The following is an 18,305-nucleotide window of genomic DNA, read 5'->3' on the forward strand; positions in this document are numbered from 1 at the left end:
TTACCTGGAATGCATTTCAATTAACAGGTGTGCCTTGTTAAAAGTTAATTTGTGGAATTTTTTCCCTTCATGCGTTTGAGACAATCAGTTGTGTTGTGACAAGGTAGGGTTGGTATACAGAAGATAGCCCTATTTGGTAAAAGACCAAGTCCATATTATGGAAAGAACAGCTCAATTAAGCAAAGAGAAATGACAGTCCATCATTATTTTAAGACATGAAGGTCAGTCAATCTGGAAAATGTCAAGAACTTTGAAAGTTTCTTCAAGTGCAGTCGCAAAAAACATCAAGCGCTATGATGAAACTATCTCTCATGAGGACCGCCACAAGAATGGAAGACCCAGAGTTACCTCTGTTTCAGAGGATAAGCTAATTGGAGTTACCAGCCTCAGAAATCGGCTATTAACTGCACCTCAAATTGCAGCCCAAATAAATGCTTCACAGATTTCAAGTAACAGACACATCTCAACTGTTCAGAGGAGACTGCGTGAATCAGGCCTTCATGGTCGAATTTCTGCAAATAAAGCACTACTAAAGGACATAAATAAGAAGAAGAGACTTGCTTTGGCCAAGAAACACGAGCAATGGATATTAGACCGGTGGAAATCTGTCCTTTTGTCTGATGAGTCCAAATTTGCGATTTTTGGTTCCAACCGCCAGGTCTTTGTCAGACACAGAGTAGGTGAACGGATGATCTCCGCATGTGTGGTTCTCACTGTGAAGCATGTAGGAGGAGGTGTGATGGTGTGGGGTCCTTTGCTGGTGACACTGTCTGTGATTTATTTAGATTTCAAGGCACTCTTAACCAGCATGGCTACCACAGCATTCTGCAGTGATACGCCATCCCATCTGGTTTGCGCTTAGTGGGGCTATCATTTATTTTTCAACAGGACAATGACCTGAAACACACTTCCAGGCTGTGTAAGAGCAATTTGGCCAAGAAGGAGAGTGATGGAGTGCTGCATCAGATGACCTGRCCTCCACAATCACCCGACCTCAACCCAATTGAGATGGTTGGTTTGAGAAAAGCATTCCAGGTGAAGCTGGTTGAGAGAATGCCAAGAGTATGCAAAGCTGTCATCAAGGCAAAGGGTGGTTACTTTGAAGAATCTCAAATATGAAATATATTTTGATTTGCTTAACACTTTTTTGGTTACTACATGATTCCATATGTTTTATTTCATAGTTTTGATGTCTTCACTATTATTCTACAATGTAGAAAATAGTAAAAATAAAGAAAACTCTTGAATCAGTAGGTGTTCTAAAACTTTTGACTGGTCGTGTATATATTTTAGGAACTGGAGTCGGGGTCTCAACTTACTATTGAGTGATAGAATAGTAGAATACACCAGGTGTAATTTCATCAGCAGTTTTATTTTGTTATGTCAGTCACTGACAGTCACTTAATTAGCCATGTCAATTTTTACATTATTAGTTAATCTAGCCAGGTATCTAAACTTATAGTAATCATAGTAATCATGTAGAAATGCAGAAAACGTGCTTTAAAACTGCCACATTTTCTCTACACCCCATGGAAAAATGTGTAGAATTGCAGGAAATGAACTTTCCTCTCCACCGTCAACAGGGGAGCTGCTAAAATATTTTGTGCAAGGTGGGGGGCCCTCCACCCAAACCTTGCTTAGGGACCCTAAAAGGCTAGAGCCGGCCCTGCTTCCTGCAGGCTCCTTGTAAGTAACTATATCATAGTCAGGCATCTACTGTAGGCGCGCCGGTCCCCGCCCCGGTGGAGATGTGTCCTATTGCCTTGGATAAAGTTCAGGATGTGACCAAGCGCCAGGAAACATATGCGCACTGCCAGTCTAACGTTCACCCACAGCTTGTAGCTGTTACCTGTAGAGCAGGAGGTTAGTATTCCTATACCGACAACTGGGAAGGAGACGATTTCGGAACTTCAGACAGAAAGATCAAAACGGGAAAACGAAAATAACAATTTATTTGCTATGCGCATTCCGACCGGGAGGAACTAATCGGACAGACAGGTTGGCCTTTCATTGGGACTCCTGTGTCTACTGCTCCATCTTCTCAAGTGCTGTAAGTGCAAACAGAGGGAACATTGGACAGTGACTGCGTCAATGATGGCTGGATGTTGTATGTCGGCGGAGGAGAAGGAGAATCAGAGAATCAATCAGGAGATTGACAGGCAGCTGCGGCGGGACAAGAAAGACTCGCGCAGGGAACTCAAACTGCTGCTATTAGGTGAGAGCTATCACATCTGTCAATAGGTACACACTGCTTAGTGCATAGCCACGGCTGTAGCCAGGGTCCAATACATTTGAAGAAAGTTTAAGCTCATTTACTTAATTTCTTTACAATTTAAAAACGTTAAAATGCTATTTGGAGAAGAGCAAAAACAAGCAAAAATGACCCCAGCCATTATCAATCACATTGGTTGCTGCAGCTTCATTCACCTCAGTCGATCTACAAACACATAGCCTATTAGCTATAGCTGCTACACATTAACTCACACTAACTCAGCACCGGGATTAAAAACTATAATTGAATATGTACAGAGGGGAAAGTATTTTATTAACAAATGGTAAACAAATAAGTTTGCTTGACATAATATGTTTTTATTGTTGCAGTTTTAGAGCAGATTTCCTGCAATTCTACACATTTTAATATGGGGTGGGGAGACATTTTTGCAGTTGTAAAGCACATTTTATGCAATTCTACACATTTTGCCATGACTTATGACATGTTAAGTGTGGGTACCCTGGAGTTCTGGACCCCTGAGCAGGTGCCCTGTGTGCCTAGTCGGTAATTCATGTTAACTACAAGTTTAGATAGCTGGTTTAGTTAGACTAAATAGACTAATTTATCCCCCCAAAATTACTGACATGGGCTAATTGACTGACTGTCAGTGAAGGAGATATAACACGAGGAAAACTGCTGATGCACAGCCAAGTTTAGAAATTGGCTACTAGGCAAAGCGTGGACCACACCTGTCCATAGGTGTCAAGTCAGGTGAGGAAAGGATCAGTAGGCTAGGCTATCACAGACGTGCTAATACATTCTGATAATTGTTAGACTATAACACATTTAATATATTAGGTAATAGGCCTATAATGTGTCCATGCTGTGCAGACATGTGAGCACATTCCTTTTTTTTTATCTCCTTTTAATTTCATTTCCTTCACCCAGACTTCACCCTCCCTCTCCGGATGTGGTTGTGGTGCGCTCTGGCACTGTTCACTGAGCTTGGCACAGTTGTTCCACATTGTTCCATAATGTCAGCACTGCACAACTTCTCAACATAGCCTAGGCACTCACACTTTTTTCCTAGGCTATTAGCATAACTTTTTAAAAATATTGCCAAGGCTTACTAAACAGTTGTGCTGCTCAGATAGAAGGCGCCTTTACAACTAGCCCATTCATAGACAGCAATGTTAAACATATACCGTTGTATTTACGAACCTGCCTGCCGTCCAGGGGCAAATGCATCGACGCTGCCCAGAAGCTCTGTCTAAATGTCAATACGCTTCACTTGCAATACAGTTTTGGAAACATTTGGTACTGAACTTTCATATCGACGAGAAATCATTTTCAAAAAACAAAAGGTTAAATTACTACACACCTTTATAGAGTTAGAGTTAAGGTTCCGGCTCCTTAGCCATACATTATTGGGCTACTTTGCACCCAGTCGAGAGAGGTGAATGAAATTGTACTGGTGAAAACATTTGATGGCTTCACTTTCATTGTCAACAAATAGAATAGCCTACTTTCCTAACAACTAATAATAACTAACTGCGAAGCTTTCAATTACGAAATGTTGGTGGCTTGCCTTGGGGCGTTGGCCCACCGATGTGTTTGTAGTCGCAGGTAGCTGGTGTACCACGGTTATTTTCTCATGCAAAGTCATGCAAATACAACTGAGAGTATCATTTCAGTTTTGCCTGATCAACGCTCCTGGAAAGTGTGCTCTAAACACACACCCAAAAGTCTAGAATGAAAAAAGAAGGGCTTGTAACGCACATTCTCATATAAACAAGTTTTATGTAAATGTCATAAACACTGGATATCTTAAGTTTCTAATAGATCTTCACCTGTTAAACACCACAAAACCATTATGAAAGCCATATCTTATGTTAAGAATACATCAGAATGTATCATAGACATGTCTACAACTTGAATATCTTTGTTTGCCATATAGCAGATGAACATAGGCCTAGTTGTGCTATAAGGAAAAACCTTAGATGGTGCTCTTCTGTCCAGTGTGTGTGTGAGAGGCAGTGAAGTGTGTGAGCCACTACATGTCCCTGAAGGTATCATTAGACCAGTGACTGCCCACAGTAAAACTCATGGGAGACATTCAGCACATGATGAAAAGGTTGATACTGAAGGCTTTCTGGGCCAGACCTACATATGATCACCATGTGTATTGTGTAACACTTTGAACTATTGCTTGTTAGCATTGGTGAACAGAGGGCATCAGTCATCACCGCAGGCAAGGTAACTTACTTTTCACGTGAGTGTGGTTCAACGGACCACCTCTGTTTTTACACCAGCATCTGCCTCCTCATGCTTCAGTAAGAGACTATACAGATTCTGCAGCAGGGCTTTGTGTAGGCTACTGTCCTCACACCTTAGCTCCGACAAATGAGGAAGTGGAGGTTTGTGTGTCTGTTTCTGTGGTCAGAGGGGCAAGCTGGGTGGTTATGGTTATAGCTAATGCCTGTAATGCCCACAGCTGAATGCTCCTCTGAGCGGGGGAGGGGCCAGCTGGGCAGACAGATAGACAGACAGACAGACAGACAGACAGGGAAGCGGACTGGTGGTGGTAACCACAGTGGTAATACTGGTATGGTAATAACCCAATTTCACTATTACATCACTGTGTAAACCAAGGGTGCATGACATATGACCGTGCGCTCCAGATGAGGGCTGAAATCCAATTCAATCCGTCATGGTCGTCGTAGTAAGAAAATAATAGGCTGAATCTCTTTTAGAATGGTTTTGGTTAAAACAAACTACTAAAAGTTTAACTTAACCCAGATAGAAACTGTAGAAATTATAATTTACCTTTGTATATATTTTCAAAATAATTCATAATTCTTTGAACTATAACCTGACATGTCAACTTCTAAACACGGGATGTTAAAGGGATAGTTCAAATGACAAAATGACATTTGTTTCCTTACCCTATAAGCAGGCTATGGACAAGGTAGGCCAGAAATCCATGCTTTGGTTTAGTTTCCCTGGGGCGGGTTCCAAATGCTAATGTTTTATCATTTGTGGCACAAATCCCATTCAAGTCATGGAACCGATATTAGCATGTTCAAATCATCTATAAGTGACTTTGTTGAGCTTCACAATCAAATGTAGATACTTTCGGATGATTTGAACTATCATGCAAACACACAGGCAACTTTTAAAATTGCGCTGTAAAGTTACAGAATAGATGTCCCAAATTCTATACATATCGGAGAGGATTGGACAGGTGTAAGCAATACAACATCATTTCTAGTAGCCTATTAGAGGGCAAGTTGGAGCTACTGTCATATCGCTTAAACCTGTCACATCCTCTCAGATTGCGACAATTGTCTAGGGGGTAGGGACTAGGGGTTGTTTCTGGACAGTACCCTTAAATCTCCTGCCTGCTTCTCCAAACATTGCTATGAAATCTTAACCTTTGACCCTTGTCTCTCTATTGAGACTGCCTGGGAGACTGAATCAAATTCAGCACCATGCCTTCACATCCTATATTAGAGATTCAGTCAGAGAAAATGTTACAGTGATGTGGTCAAACATACAGTGCATTCGGGAAGTATTCAGACCCCTTGACTTTTTCAAAATTTTGTTACGTTACAGCCTTATTCTAAAATGTATTAAATAGTTTGTTTTCCCCATCATAAATCTACACACAATAGCCCATAATGACAAAGCAAAACAGGTTTTCAGAAATGTCAGAAAAAAACTGAATTATCACGTTTACATAGGTATTTAGACCATTTACTCAGAACTTTGTTGAAGCACCTTTGGCAGCGATTACAGCCTTGAGTCTTGGGTATGACGCTACAAGCTTGGCACACCTGAATTTGGGAAGTTTCTCCCATTCTTCTCTGCAGATCCTCTCAAGCTCTGTAAGGTTGGATGGGGAGTGTCGCTGCACAGCTATTTTCAGGTCTCTCCAGAGATGTTCGATCGGGTTCAAGTCCGGGCTCTGGCTGGGCCACTCAAGGATATTCAGATTCTTGTCCCCAAGCCACTCCTGCGTTGTCTTGGCTGTGTGCTTAGGGTCGTTGTCCTGTTGGAATGTGAACCTTCGCCCCAGTCTGAGGTCCTGAGCGCTCTGGAGCAGTTGTCATCAAGGATCTCTCTGTACTTTTCTCTCGTTCCCTCAATCTCCCAGTCCCTGCTGCTGAAAAACATCCCCACAGCATGATGCTGCCACCACCATTTTTTTTCACCTTTATTTAACCAGGTAGGCCAGTTGAGAACAAGTTCTCATTTACAACTGTGACCTGGCCAAGATAAAGCAAAGCAGTGCGACAAAAACAACAACACAGAGTTACACATAAACAAGCGTACATAATAGAAAAATCTATGTACAGTGTGTGCAAATGTAGAAGAGTAGGGAGGTAGGCAATAAATAGGCCATAGAGGCAAAATAATTCTAATTTAGCATTAACACTGGAGTGATAGATGTGCAGATGATGATGTGCAAATAGAGATACTGGGGTGCAAAAGAGAAGGGGATAAATAACAATATGGGGATGAGGTAGTTGGGTGTGCTATTTACAGATTGGCTGTGTACAGGTACAGTGATCGATAAGCTGCTCTGACAGCTGATGCTTAAAGTTAGAGAGGGAGATATAAGACTCCAGCTTCAGTGATTTTTGCAATTCGTTACAGTCATTGGCAGCAGAGAACTGGAAGGAAAGGCGGCCAAAGGAAGTGTTGGCTTTGGAAATGACCAGTGAAATATATCTGCTGGAGCGTGTGCTACGGAGTGGCTTCCGTCTGGCCACTCTACCATAAAGGCCTGATTGGTGGAGTGCTGCAGGGATGGTTGTCCTTCTGGAAGGTTTTGCCACAGAGGAACTCTGGAGATGACCAAAGCCCTTCTCCCCCGATTGCTCAGTTTGGCCGGGCAGCCAGCTCTAGGAAGAGTCTTGGTGGTTCCAAACGTCTTCCATTTAAGAATGATGGAGGCCACTGTGTTCTTGGGGACCTTCAATGCTGCATAAATGTTTTGGTACCCTTCCCCAGATCTGTGCCTCAACACAATCCTGTCTCTGAGCTTTACAGACAATTCCTTGGACCTCATGGCTTGCTTTTGCTCTGAAATGCACTGTCAACTATGGGACCTTATATAGACAGGTGTCTACCTTTCCAATTCATGTCCAATTAAATGAATTTACCACAGGTGGACTCCAATAAAGTTGCAAAAACATCTCAAGGATGATCAATGAAAACGAGATGCACCTGAGCTCAATTCGAGTCTCATAGCAAAGTCTGTAAATAAGGTTTTTCTTATTTTTTTAAACCTGTTTTCACTTTGTCATTATGGAGTATTGTGCGTAGATTGTTGAGGAAAACAATTAATTGAATCCATTTTAGAATGAAGCCGTGACGTAACAAAATGTGGAAAAAGGGAAGGGGTCTGAATACTTTCTGAATGCACTGTACATTCATACAACATATTTGTTGAACCAGCTCAGGCTGGTAGTGTGTGAGGACGTGGTGTTCTTGCAGTAGGACTCGGAGAGGAATGCTAGCAGCAAGAGTGTGTGATGGGGTCTGCAGAGAGGAGCTGAGAGAGCCGATAAACATGTCCAAACAACCACAGACAGAACCTCTGACAGTCTACAGAGCATCACCGTCCCTCACCCTCACACCACACACACACTTCTCTTTGCCCAACAGATTGGCCATTACAGTAACACACACGCACGCAAGATTGTGCACACACACAAATGTAGGTTCTTATGCAGCCCCTTTTTTTGGCCTGACGACACATTCTGAATGTTATGCTTCTGCTCTAGCAATCACTCCATAAGAAAGGCTAGTAGGTGTGGCGTTTGTGGATGGGTAGTCAGGCTAGCCCTTTTTAACTGCAGGTCCAACAATGTTAGTTTTTCTTTAAATACAATGATCAGTTCACACACTTTGCCCTTTAGTGATGCTGGGTGACCTATGGGTGGGTAGCCAAATAATTACCAACTTTATCTTCCTGGTGTTCATTTTTTTGACACAAGATCAGGAATCATTGAGAGTGAACAGTTTCCAGAGTATAATTCATCATCAACAATCATCTACTATATATTTTTGAAGGCAATGGCCAATAGAAATGGTCAAATCAAGGGTTTTCTGCATGGATGGGATGCTGCATGTATACTGAACAGAAATATAAACGCAACATGCAACAATTTCTAAGATTTACAGTTCATATAAGGAAATCAGTCAATTTAAATACATGAATTAGGCCCTAATCTAAGTTTTCACATGACTGGGAATACAACCATGCATCTGTTGGTCACAGATACCTTTAAAAAAAGGTAGGTTGTGGATCAGAAAACCAGTCAGTATCTGGTGTGACCATTTGCCTCATGCAGCGCGGCACATCTCCTTTGCATAGAGTTGATCAGGATGTTGATTGTGGCCTGTGGAATGTTGTCCCACTCCTCTTCAATGGCTGTGGGAAGTTGCTGGATATTGGCGGGAACTGGAACACACGTATATGTCGATCCAGAGCTTCCGAAACATGCTCAATGGGTGACATGTCTGGTGAGTATGCAGGCCATGGAAGAACTGGGACATTTTTAAAACATGAGGTGATGGCGGCGGATGGATGGCACGACAATAGACATCAGGATCTCTGTGTCACGGTATCTCTATGCATTCAAATTGCCATCGCTAAAATGCAATTGTGTTTGTTGTCCGTAGCTTATGCCTGCCCATACCATAACCGCATCGCCACCATGGGGCAATCTGTTCACAACGTTGACATCAGCCAACCACTCGCCTACAGTGAGTGGTTGACATCAGCCAACCACTCGTCTGCAATCTGTCGGGTACAGTTGAAGTCCGTGAAGAGCACACTTCTCCAGCATTCCAGTGGCCATCGAAGGTGAGCATTTGGCCAGTGAAGTCGGTTACGACGCCAAACTGCAGTCAGGTCAAGACCCTGGTGAGGATGACGAGCACGCAGATGAGCTTCCCTGAGACGGTTTCTGACTGTTTGTGCAGAAATTCTTAAGTTGTGCAAACCCACCGTTTCATCAGTTGTCCGGGTGGCTGGTCTCAGACAATCCCGCAGTTTAAGAAGCCGGATGTGGAGGTCCTGGGCTGGTGTGGTTACACGTGGTCTGCAGTTGTAAGGACGGTTGGACGTACTGCCAAATTCTCAAAAATTATGTGGCTTATGGTAGAGAAAATAACATTGAATTGTCTGGCAACAGCTCTGGTGGACATTCCTGCAGCCAGCATGCCAATTGCACACTCCCTCAACTTGAGACATCTGTGGAATTATGTTGTGAGACAAAACTGCACATTTTAGTGGTCTTTTATTGTCCCCAGCACAAGGTGCACCTGTGTAATGATCATGCTGTTTAATCAGCTTCTTGATATGCCACACCTGTCAGGTGGATGGATTATCTTCACAAAGAATAAATGCTCACTAAAAGGGATGTAAACAAATTTCTGCACAACATTTTCAGAAATACGCTTTTTGTGCAAATGGAACATTTCTGGGATCTTTTATCTCAGCTCATGAAACATGGGACCAAGACTTTACATGTTGCATTTATATTTTGTTCGGTATAAGTGTAACTGTCACGAGGGGAACTAGGGGAGTTTTGTGGTAGGGACGGGGAGAGCAATGACAACCCCCCCCCCCACCCCCAATATACTCTAGAATCAAAACGTATTGAACTGGAAATCATAAAGTTCTTCGATGATGGGTGGTGGGCTTTGTATTATATTTTTAAAAGTAGGGGTCTGAAAGAATGCATAATTACTGTAAGCATAAAATAGTAGGTGTATAGGCCTATAGCTAAATCATGTTCTGTTCTCTGTGTGAAGGTCCTAATGGATGGAATTAAGTTGGTATATTAATATAATTCATATAACTCATTGTATTGATTTGGAACACTGCCGTAACTTTCTAATCTCAATGGCAAAAGGATGGATCAACCCTCTCCAGTACAGTGTTTAAAATTGTATTGTATCTCTATCTCTATGGTTTAATAGGTCATGAGGGTAAGTGCAAATACCAGCTCCCCCTCTGACTGCTTTGGACAGTTGTACATGCCAACTCTCCCTTTTGATTGGTCAACTTAATGTTCACAAGTGCCTGTGACCTCTTTGATTGGTCATGGTCAGGCACACGTCCCTGCCCATTATGTCTGATTGATGGATGGATGTGGCGGCTTATTGAGGACATGTTTTCATGTTGTTCTCATTAGAATATTGACTGGCTAATTTTGAAAGTCAAATTCATTCAAATTTGTCAAAGCCTATGTACAGATGTCTGCAAATACAGTTTCCTTAGCAACAACTTACTTATTTGGTTTTAGTCTCTTGGAAACCCTCCATCTCAACTCTCACACGTACAAACAGACTGTAAGAAGCATTTTTGAAGACCACTTCCATTGTCCTCCAAGAGTAGCTTAATGTTTTGCTAGAAGGTGGGTGTGTGTTTGAGTGAGGTGCATTGGATTCGCAAGCAACTAAAGACAGAGGAGACCCAGCAACAGAGGAACTTGTGTTCTGAATCTGTTGGTGTCTGGTGTGTGTTGGCAGCATTTATTCCTATGCTGACATGTTTAAATCCTGAGAGGAACTGTGACTAAATGGTGGTCAGGAATGAGCCCGTCTTTGACTTCCTCTCAGAAACGACGCTAAACAGTTTACAGAACGAGAGAAGACTGTTACCCAGCTGGCCCCCTCTTTAAACAGCACACTTCTCAAGAACAAGCTTCTCTCCTCTCCCCATCCCCCTTTCTCGCCTCGCTTTCCTTTTTCTCGTCTCTTTTTCACCTCGGCCTATCCAGGTGAATTCCTCTAAGCTGACAATCCGGAGTCACTCTCTTCCATTTCCCAACCACTTCAAGAGAAGTTAACAATCTGGTTGCAACAAGAGTATTGCATAATACATGCTCCGTTACAGCTCTTCCCTGTTTTGGGTCTCTGAGTGTCTTCACATGATATATTTTTGATCAAGGTCCCTATTCTATTCATCAATGAATCTGTCAATCATTTATGGCCTCGGAGCAGTTCACTTAATATGTGTTGCTGTTGCCCGACTCATTAGATAATGTGTGTGTATCAGTGCTGTGATTGGGGGATGAGGCTCAACCTAATCCTGCCATAGTGCTGATATAATGTGTCCAGATTTATATTTTCAGAGGCACAGAAACAAAAACACAGCTGGGAGTGAAGGCTGCCGTGCCACTAGAGCACTGCTGCTGGGATACATACAAAGGACAGAGACCCTGGCTCTAAGGTCTCCTTGTCAACTAGACACACACACTACTCATTGTTCCTACAGTAGCAGGGTGGATGGATGTTTTTTTCAGTGTGTGTTTACATCCTGGTGTGGTTGTTTGTGATGGAGTTAACCGCGGGTGATTCATAGAGCAGCGGAGGTGGGGTTATACAGTCACAGGCTCTGCTGTTCTATCTGCTGGACACTCATTGCTCTCCTGGCCCTCTCCTCTTCCCTGGGCCCTACTCATTCCCTCTGCGGCAGTAGTAGCATTTACTGGCAACTCACTGAAGACCACATTGAGTGTTTCCCTGTGACTTCAGCAGACCTGGAATTCTTATATATTTTGTAGACTTTATTGAGACAGTTATGATGAATGAATCAGAAAGGGAGGCCATTGGGAAGGGAGGACGCAGAGATCAAACCCCTGTCTCCGGTGGGGAGATGTATACACTGTATCTAGAGCCAGGAGCTTTACCACTAGACCACGTGCTCTGCACTGCTCTAGTGCAGGTCCTGTTGGATAATGAGATTGAGTACTTTGGCTTTTGATATGTTGCTGTTGGTGGACCAGGTGCTGAGCGTATCTAGTTGCTTCGGCATTGATGATGGTTGCTGCAGCTTGCTTGTTTCAAGTCTATTTATGTCACTGACATATTTCTGCACAGGGTCGGCAGCCTTTTATTCAGCATCATTGATGAGGGAAAGGAGTAGGACTGGGGCAAATAGAGTGCCTTGGGGAACACCACATGTAAGGGGCTGTATTGGGATCAACCCTGTCTCTTTCCTCCCTCCTTTCTGCCAGGTACTGGAGAGAGTGGGAAGAGCACCTTCATTAAACAGATGAGAATCATCCATGGCGCCGGCTACTCAGAGGAGGACAAGCGCGGCTTCACCAAGCTGGTGTACCAGAACATCTTCACTGCCATGCAGTCCATGATCCGCGCCATGGAGACCCTCAACATCCCCTTCTCTGAGGCCCAGAATAAGGCAAGAATCCCAGCAACATTACACTTCAGCCCTACCTCAGTACTGGCTGATCACGGAGCCAAAGAGTTTCGTTTTTCTTTGTGAAGTGTTTTAAAGCATTTTCCGTTGCGTGCCCCAAGGAACACGCCCCAACCATCTTGTCTGCTCCCTCCCTCCCAGGGCTATGCCAGCTTGTTGAGTGAGGTGGAGGTGGACATGGTGAATGATCTGGAGAAAGGCCATGTGGACGCCATCAGGAGCCTGTGGATGGACAGTGGAGTGCAGGAGTGCTACGACCGTCGCAGGGAGTACCAGCTATCTGACTCCGCCAAATAGTGAGTAGACTTAGGTCATAGGGCCAGGAGTTTTTCTTGAACTGGTCATGATCAGGAAAACCACAGGTCAGGTAACTTGGCCTTAGCCAAAGACAACATGTCTATTGCCAAAAAGTAATGACACTATAACGTAAGACTGCAAAGCCGTAAAAAAATGTTAGTCCCTGAGCCAAGCGGTTGCTTCCAGGCCTGTTGTGTTGAGGGTTAATAGGCCTCCACTGGGTTTGTGGATTGGGCAGGCTTCATGCAGTACATGGTTTGCTCCACCCCACAGGCACATAGGGAGCTTTTATTCCTCCCACTCTTGTGTCCAGGTGAGATTTGTGTTCAAGTCATCAGTGGGTGCGTCTTTACAAATTTAGCGCGTCAGGTGTGGGGCATTGAAGACTATTTTCAATCATTTTGTGGGTAGTTTCGAGTCTCGGGTTTTGGGGGGGGGGGGGGGGGGTGACGTTTGTCAGGGAGGGAGTCAGGAAAGCGGGTAGATCGTAATGTGTCAGTGATGATGCGCGTGGTGGTGTTTAGCTGTGTCAACTCTGTGTGCGTGTGACAACCTTGACCAGACAGGTGCACAGTACTCTGCCGTTCAATGAACCTTAATTAAAGATGAAATCTGTGCTGCTGCAATGTTTCCCCTGCATGCCCTATAAGAGAACTAAATCAATATTCATACTGGAATGTAAATATGCTGCCAACAAGCCCTGTTTAATTACGTGGACAATATTTGAACTCTAGCTGGGTTTTCTTCAGCGTATACCAAGGTAAAGTATGTGTATCATTGGTTGTGGTATCATTGTTCTTCTTTTCTCTTGGCGAGCACACATCATTCCCTTCAACTTTTTCTTCATGTGTTGTTCAGTTATCTGAGTGACATGGACAGGATCGCAGAGCCCTCCTACCTGCCCACCCAGCAGGACATCCTGAGGGTCCGAGTACCTACAACAGGCATCATCGAGTACCCCTTCGACATGGAAAACGTCATCTTCAGGTGAGGTACACTTTGGTTCTCCGATCGCCACTGAGCGTCCTACATACGAGAAACACTACAGACCCATTTCCTGTCTGTGTCATGAAAATTTGCACAGGCAGATCCAAATCAGAAAGGGGTGGGTTTACATGGGAGCGGATAGAGAATGTTTTCATGGTCATCACTCAAGTTTAGCAAGATCCCAACTTCAGCGTTAGCTATCCTGCTACAGAGCTTTTTTGTTGAGGATGTGCGCATCACTCGTACGAGATGTTTGCTTGTAAACAACAAATATGTCTGTCTATTGGTATACAATAAGCAGCGCTCCAAACATTGGCTTGTTGTGACAGGATGGTGGACGTGGGGGGTCAGAGGTCAGAGAGGAGAAAGTGGATCCACTGCTTTGAGAACGTCACATCCATCATCTTCTTGGTGGCGCTTAGTGAGTACGACCAGGTGCTGGCTGAGTGTGACAACGAGGTGAGCTCCCTTCAGTCAGAGCACCGTCACCGGGCCTTTGCCTGATACACTTGCAGGTCGCATTCGTTGAGCTAACACGCTGTCATGTAAAATTGATGAGTAAAATAAGCTATTAAGTCAAATGTACCTCACATTGAAATGCATAAGTTAAATGTATCTCACAAATTCGATGAGTATGGGCCATCATATCCACTTACTGTACGTGCATCAACTTCCCCTAGAACCGTATGGAAGAGAGCAAAGCTCTCTTCAAGACCATCATCACATACCCCTGGTTCCAGCGCTCTTCTGTAATCCTTTTCCTCAACAAAACTGACATCCTAGAGGAGAAGATCACACGCTCCCACCTTGTCAACTACTTCCCAGAATACACCGGTAAGCTCTAGTAGTGTTTGTGTTGTGTGTGACCGCTATTCTTATGTGTATAGTAAGTAAACATTACTTAACACACACATGACCAACCTGGTATCAAAGCCAGGCTGCCACATGACTCAAGAACACGTTAGCCCACTGAGCTAAAGCCTAGGCATTCGTTCTGGGAGCTAACACATTTTCAAGTCTCAGGCAAGGTTACGCATCACGAGTGTAGTTCATCTAACAACCTCTGCTAGGTACACACATCATAACTAAAGCTCTTGTTTCCAGGGCCACAGAACGACCCTAAAGCAGCCAGGGAGTTCATCCTGAAGATGTACCAGGAGCAGAACCCAGACCGAGAAAAGACTGTCTACTCCCACTTCACCTGTGCCACCGACACAGAGAACATCCGCTTTGTGTTTGTTGCTGTCAAAGACACCATCCTCAGACACAACCTCAAGGAGTTCAACCTGGTTTAGAGGAGAGCTAGGGCTCCTGCAAGGTTAGGAGACATCTAGACTGGTCCGAGATGATGTGCTTCAGCTAACTTCTCTATCGTTGACATGAGTTGGTTAAAGCACATACAGATCTGGGATCTGGCTAGGAGACCTGAGACTAGATGTATAGGGTTAGGTTGGAAGGTCAGATTGATGTGCTAGAAGAATATGCTCGGACTGCCAGATTTGTAGTGCTGTTTTTCTGTCCAGGGTGCTTTTTAGGTTGAACATCTATACCAAGAGAAAAGCTCCTCTAGATAACTTTTCAAAAGGATGAAAATTATACTCATATGTATAGTGACAGGGATGCCAACGTTACGTTTTATTAAGTAAAATATATATTTTCTTTGAAACGGACGATTTTAATTTATTTGTTGTGGAGTTAGCACAGAGGAAGGAGTTAAAGTATAGCACCTTTAAATTTATGCAAAACTATGATCTAGCAATTACATACAACACTCCTCGGGATGTCTTTCCTTGAGCAGTAGTGTGATAGTGATGAGTGAGAGTGCAAGTGAAATTGTGAATTCAGTCCAAGTCTTTTACTTGTTTAAATGTGAGCAACACTTGGCCGTAAAAATGTAATGTTTTCATACAGATACTGTATTTATGTACTCCGTCATATATCTAAACAGTGAAGACGTGCATATTTTAGCCAAGTAATCAGTCTAAAGTGCCTTGTTTGTGAGAGGAATAACAGAATAACTCCAGTGGACTATAGGGACATTTACCAGAGACCTTCATTTAGGAGCAAATCCTTACTTCTACTTGATTCAAATTTTCAGTTGGTGTCAATGGGAAACTAAGTGAAAATTAAAAATTTGAAGTAGGAGTTAGGATTCACCACTAAGTGCATAAATATGAATAGGTATTCCTAACAACCGATTTTTGGTCATGAAAGAATTCCCCATTCATAGATTATGACCACTTACTTATTTAATATGTGCATCAAGTCATTTCTACATTGTTACATTTCAATAAATTGTTAGTCAAATGTACAATTTTTATTGATGCGTCACAGATTAAAAAGTGTCAAACAGAACTTGGAGAGAGAAATATGTGCTGATTGTATGTCGTTGTAGATCCCACCATGACAGAAAGACCCAATACCAAACAAATTAAATACCCTTTATTTTTCAAAAAATGGCAGAACTTTATCTGCACCAGTGATTTTATACCGCCTCACAATGAGAGCACTTGCTGACAAAGGCAAAACAGATTAAATAATTTAGTTACATTAATTAGTGACCCCAAACCAAAACAAACCTTTAAAACATTTGAGTATGAATGTAGCAGCTGACAATTTATAATTTATTTTAAATATATGTCTCTCCATTGCATAACTCTTCGTCGTTAATGGCATTGCATACCTGCTGTATAAAAACATGAAAATCGCCAATGATGAGATACAACCCCTCAATAGATTATCTTAAATCACAGCAGGCTGCTGAGGGGAGGATGGCTCATAACAATGGAGGGAATGGAATGGTATTAAACACATGGAATGGTACAGAACAAAACACATGGTTTCCATGTTTGATACCATTGAAATGTATTCCATTCCAGCCATTACTAGTCCTCCCCAATTAAGGTGCCACCAGCCGCCTGTGTCTTAAATAGAGAGATATATCTATACACAAAACTTCCAAAATAAAGGCTACACTTGAGTAAATGAGGGGTACAAATTATATTGAAGTCAGGTGCTTCCAATTGTGTGGTTCCTGAGTCAATTAAGCATATAACATCCCATCATGCTTTGGGTCATGTATAAAAATGCCCAGTTGCCCATGAGGGGTCTCAAAGGAGCATAGGGGGTTTAAAGGATGGTGTGGGTGTCTCAGTCACCAGATCCTAAGCATTTTCCACCACCATCAACAAAACAAAAGTATTACATTTATTGTGGAAGAATGGTATCGCATCCCTCCAATAGAGTTCCAGACACTTGTAGAATCTATTCCAAGGCGCATTGAAGCTGTTTGGGTGACCCAATGCCCTATTAAAGACACTATGTTGATGTTTCCTTTATTTTGGAAGTTATCTGTATATACACACAGGATACCCTATTGAAATCATTTTACAGCAGATTGACATGTACCGTAGAAAAATAGCATGCTTTTTTCGATCACGTGCAAAGTCATAGCTTGCAGAAATGTATAGAAAAACATAAGTTAGTGATTTAGGAAGAGGGGGAGTATTGGTACAGAATAACTATCACAACAAGCATATTAACAGTAACGTTTGTTACCCCCCCCATCCTATATCAACCAGTAAAATAACAATGTGTGTAACATATACACATCAAGGCAGTTAAACCCAGTGTTCCGAGTCCCACAATAATACTTCAAATTTGGCCACAATCTCTTTTCAAGCACATCACTCAGTAACTGGCAAACGGATTGAAATGTGATGGATAGGGCTACTTCAACAGTGGCAGTTTGAAAAGTCATTCAGGTACCCTACTTTTTCAACGAAAACAACAACAAAAAACGACATTTGGGGGAAAAGGAGAAATGTCTAGCACATAGTTGTGTACAATCGGAGCGGTGACATTGTGTAGGGTTTTGTGTTCGCCGTTCACAACAAACATCGTTTTACAGACAGACTGCAAGCTGATATAGAGATAGGGGCTGACTCCACACATCAGAACTAAAGCTCGTTTCCAGGGCTGCAGAATGACCCTAAAGCAGCCAGGGAGTTCATCCTGAAGATGTTCCAGGAGCAGAACCCAGACAGAGAAAAGACTGTCTACTTCACCTGTGACGCCGACAGAACATCCGCGAGAGGTTTGCCGCCTTCGAATACTCCCACCGCGGCCTCTTCGGGTACAACCTCATGCAGGCTTACGGTAGTGCAAGGAGTTAGCCGATATTGCTGTGTACAACCGAAACAGTGATGGTGTTTGTGATAGTGAAGTCCGTGTGTGTCTGCAAGATGTCCAGACAGTCCGTGTGTGAGAATGAAAGAGAAAGTCTAACCTGAGAGTTAGTAGTACACTGATGGAGGCACACCCTACTCTCCTAGCATGCATACACACACACTATAACAGTCAACGTTGTACTTTTGTCATGTCTCAGTGCTGGTTGGTGGCCCTATTAGAGTGGCCAATCAGTATTTGTGTAGACTCTCCCTGGCGTCTTCAAGCTTGGTAAGAACCCACTGCAGATAAACAAAACCACACACATTTTTTTTTTTTAAACTACACCATCAAAAGTCACATTACAACTTGGAACCACATCCTACATAAACTATTGTG

At 43.0% G+C, this 18,305-nt stretch overlaps 2 protein-coding genes across 4 annotated transcripts in view; one reads left to right on the top strand and one right to left on the bottom strand.

Moving 5' to 3' along the window:
• The first annotated feature begins 1,721 nt into the window (after positions 1–1,721).
• LOC111957901 (guanine nucleotide-binding protein subunit alpha-14) lies at positions 1,722–16,094 on the top strand. Its single transcript, XM_023978990.2, has 7 exons — positions 1,722–2,215; positions 12,253–12,437; positions 12,597–12,751; positions 13,611–13,739; positions 14,069–14,198; positions 14,420–14,573; positions 14,844–16,094. Exons 1-7 carry the CDS (start codon positions 2,092–2,094, stop codon positions 15,032–15,034), a joined length of 1,068 nt encoding a protein of 355 aa, XP_023834758.1. The 5' UTR covers positions 1,722–2,091; the 3' UTR covers positions 15,035–16,094.
• Positions 16,095–16,166: 72 nt separating this feature from the next.
• Positions 16,167–18,305, bottom strand: part of LOC111957899 (intermembrane lipid transfer protein VPS13A) — a 56,626-nt gene continuing 54,487 nt past the window's right edge. For all 3 annotated transcript variants that reach the window (XM_023978989.2, XM_070436917.1, XM_023978988.2), the window contains one exon: positions 16,167–18,208. In XM_023978989.2, the coding sequence (XP_023834757.1) occupies positions 18,158–18,208 (51 nt within the window). In that variant the 3' untranslated portion in view covers positions 16,167–18,157. The remainder of the gene's footprint in view (positions 18,209–18,305) is intronic.

Source organism: Salvelinus sp. IW2-2015, linkage group LG33, assembly GCF_002910315.2.
Source record: "Salvelinus sp. IW2-2015 linkage group LG33, ASM291031v2, whole genome shotgun sequence".
Lineage (NCBI taxonomy): Eukaryota > Metazoa > Chordata > Actinopteri > Salmoniformes > Salmonidae > Salvelinus > Salvelinus sp. IW2-2015.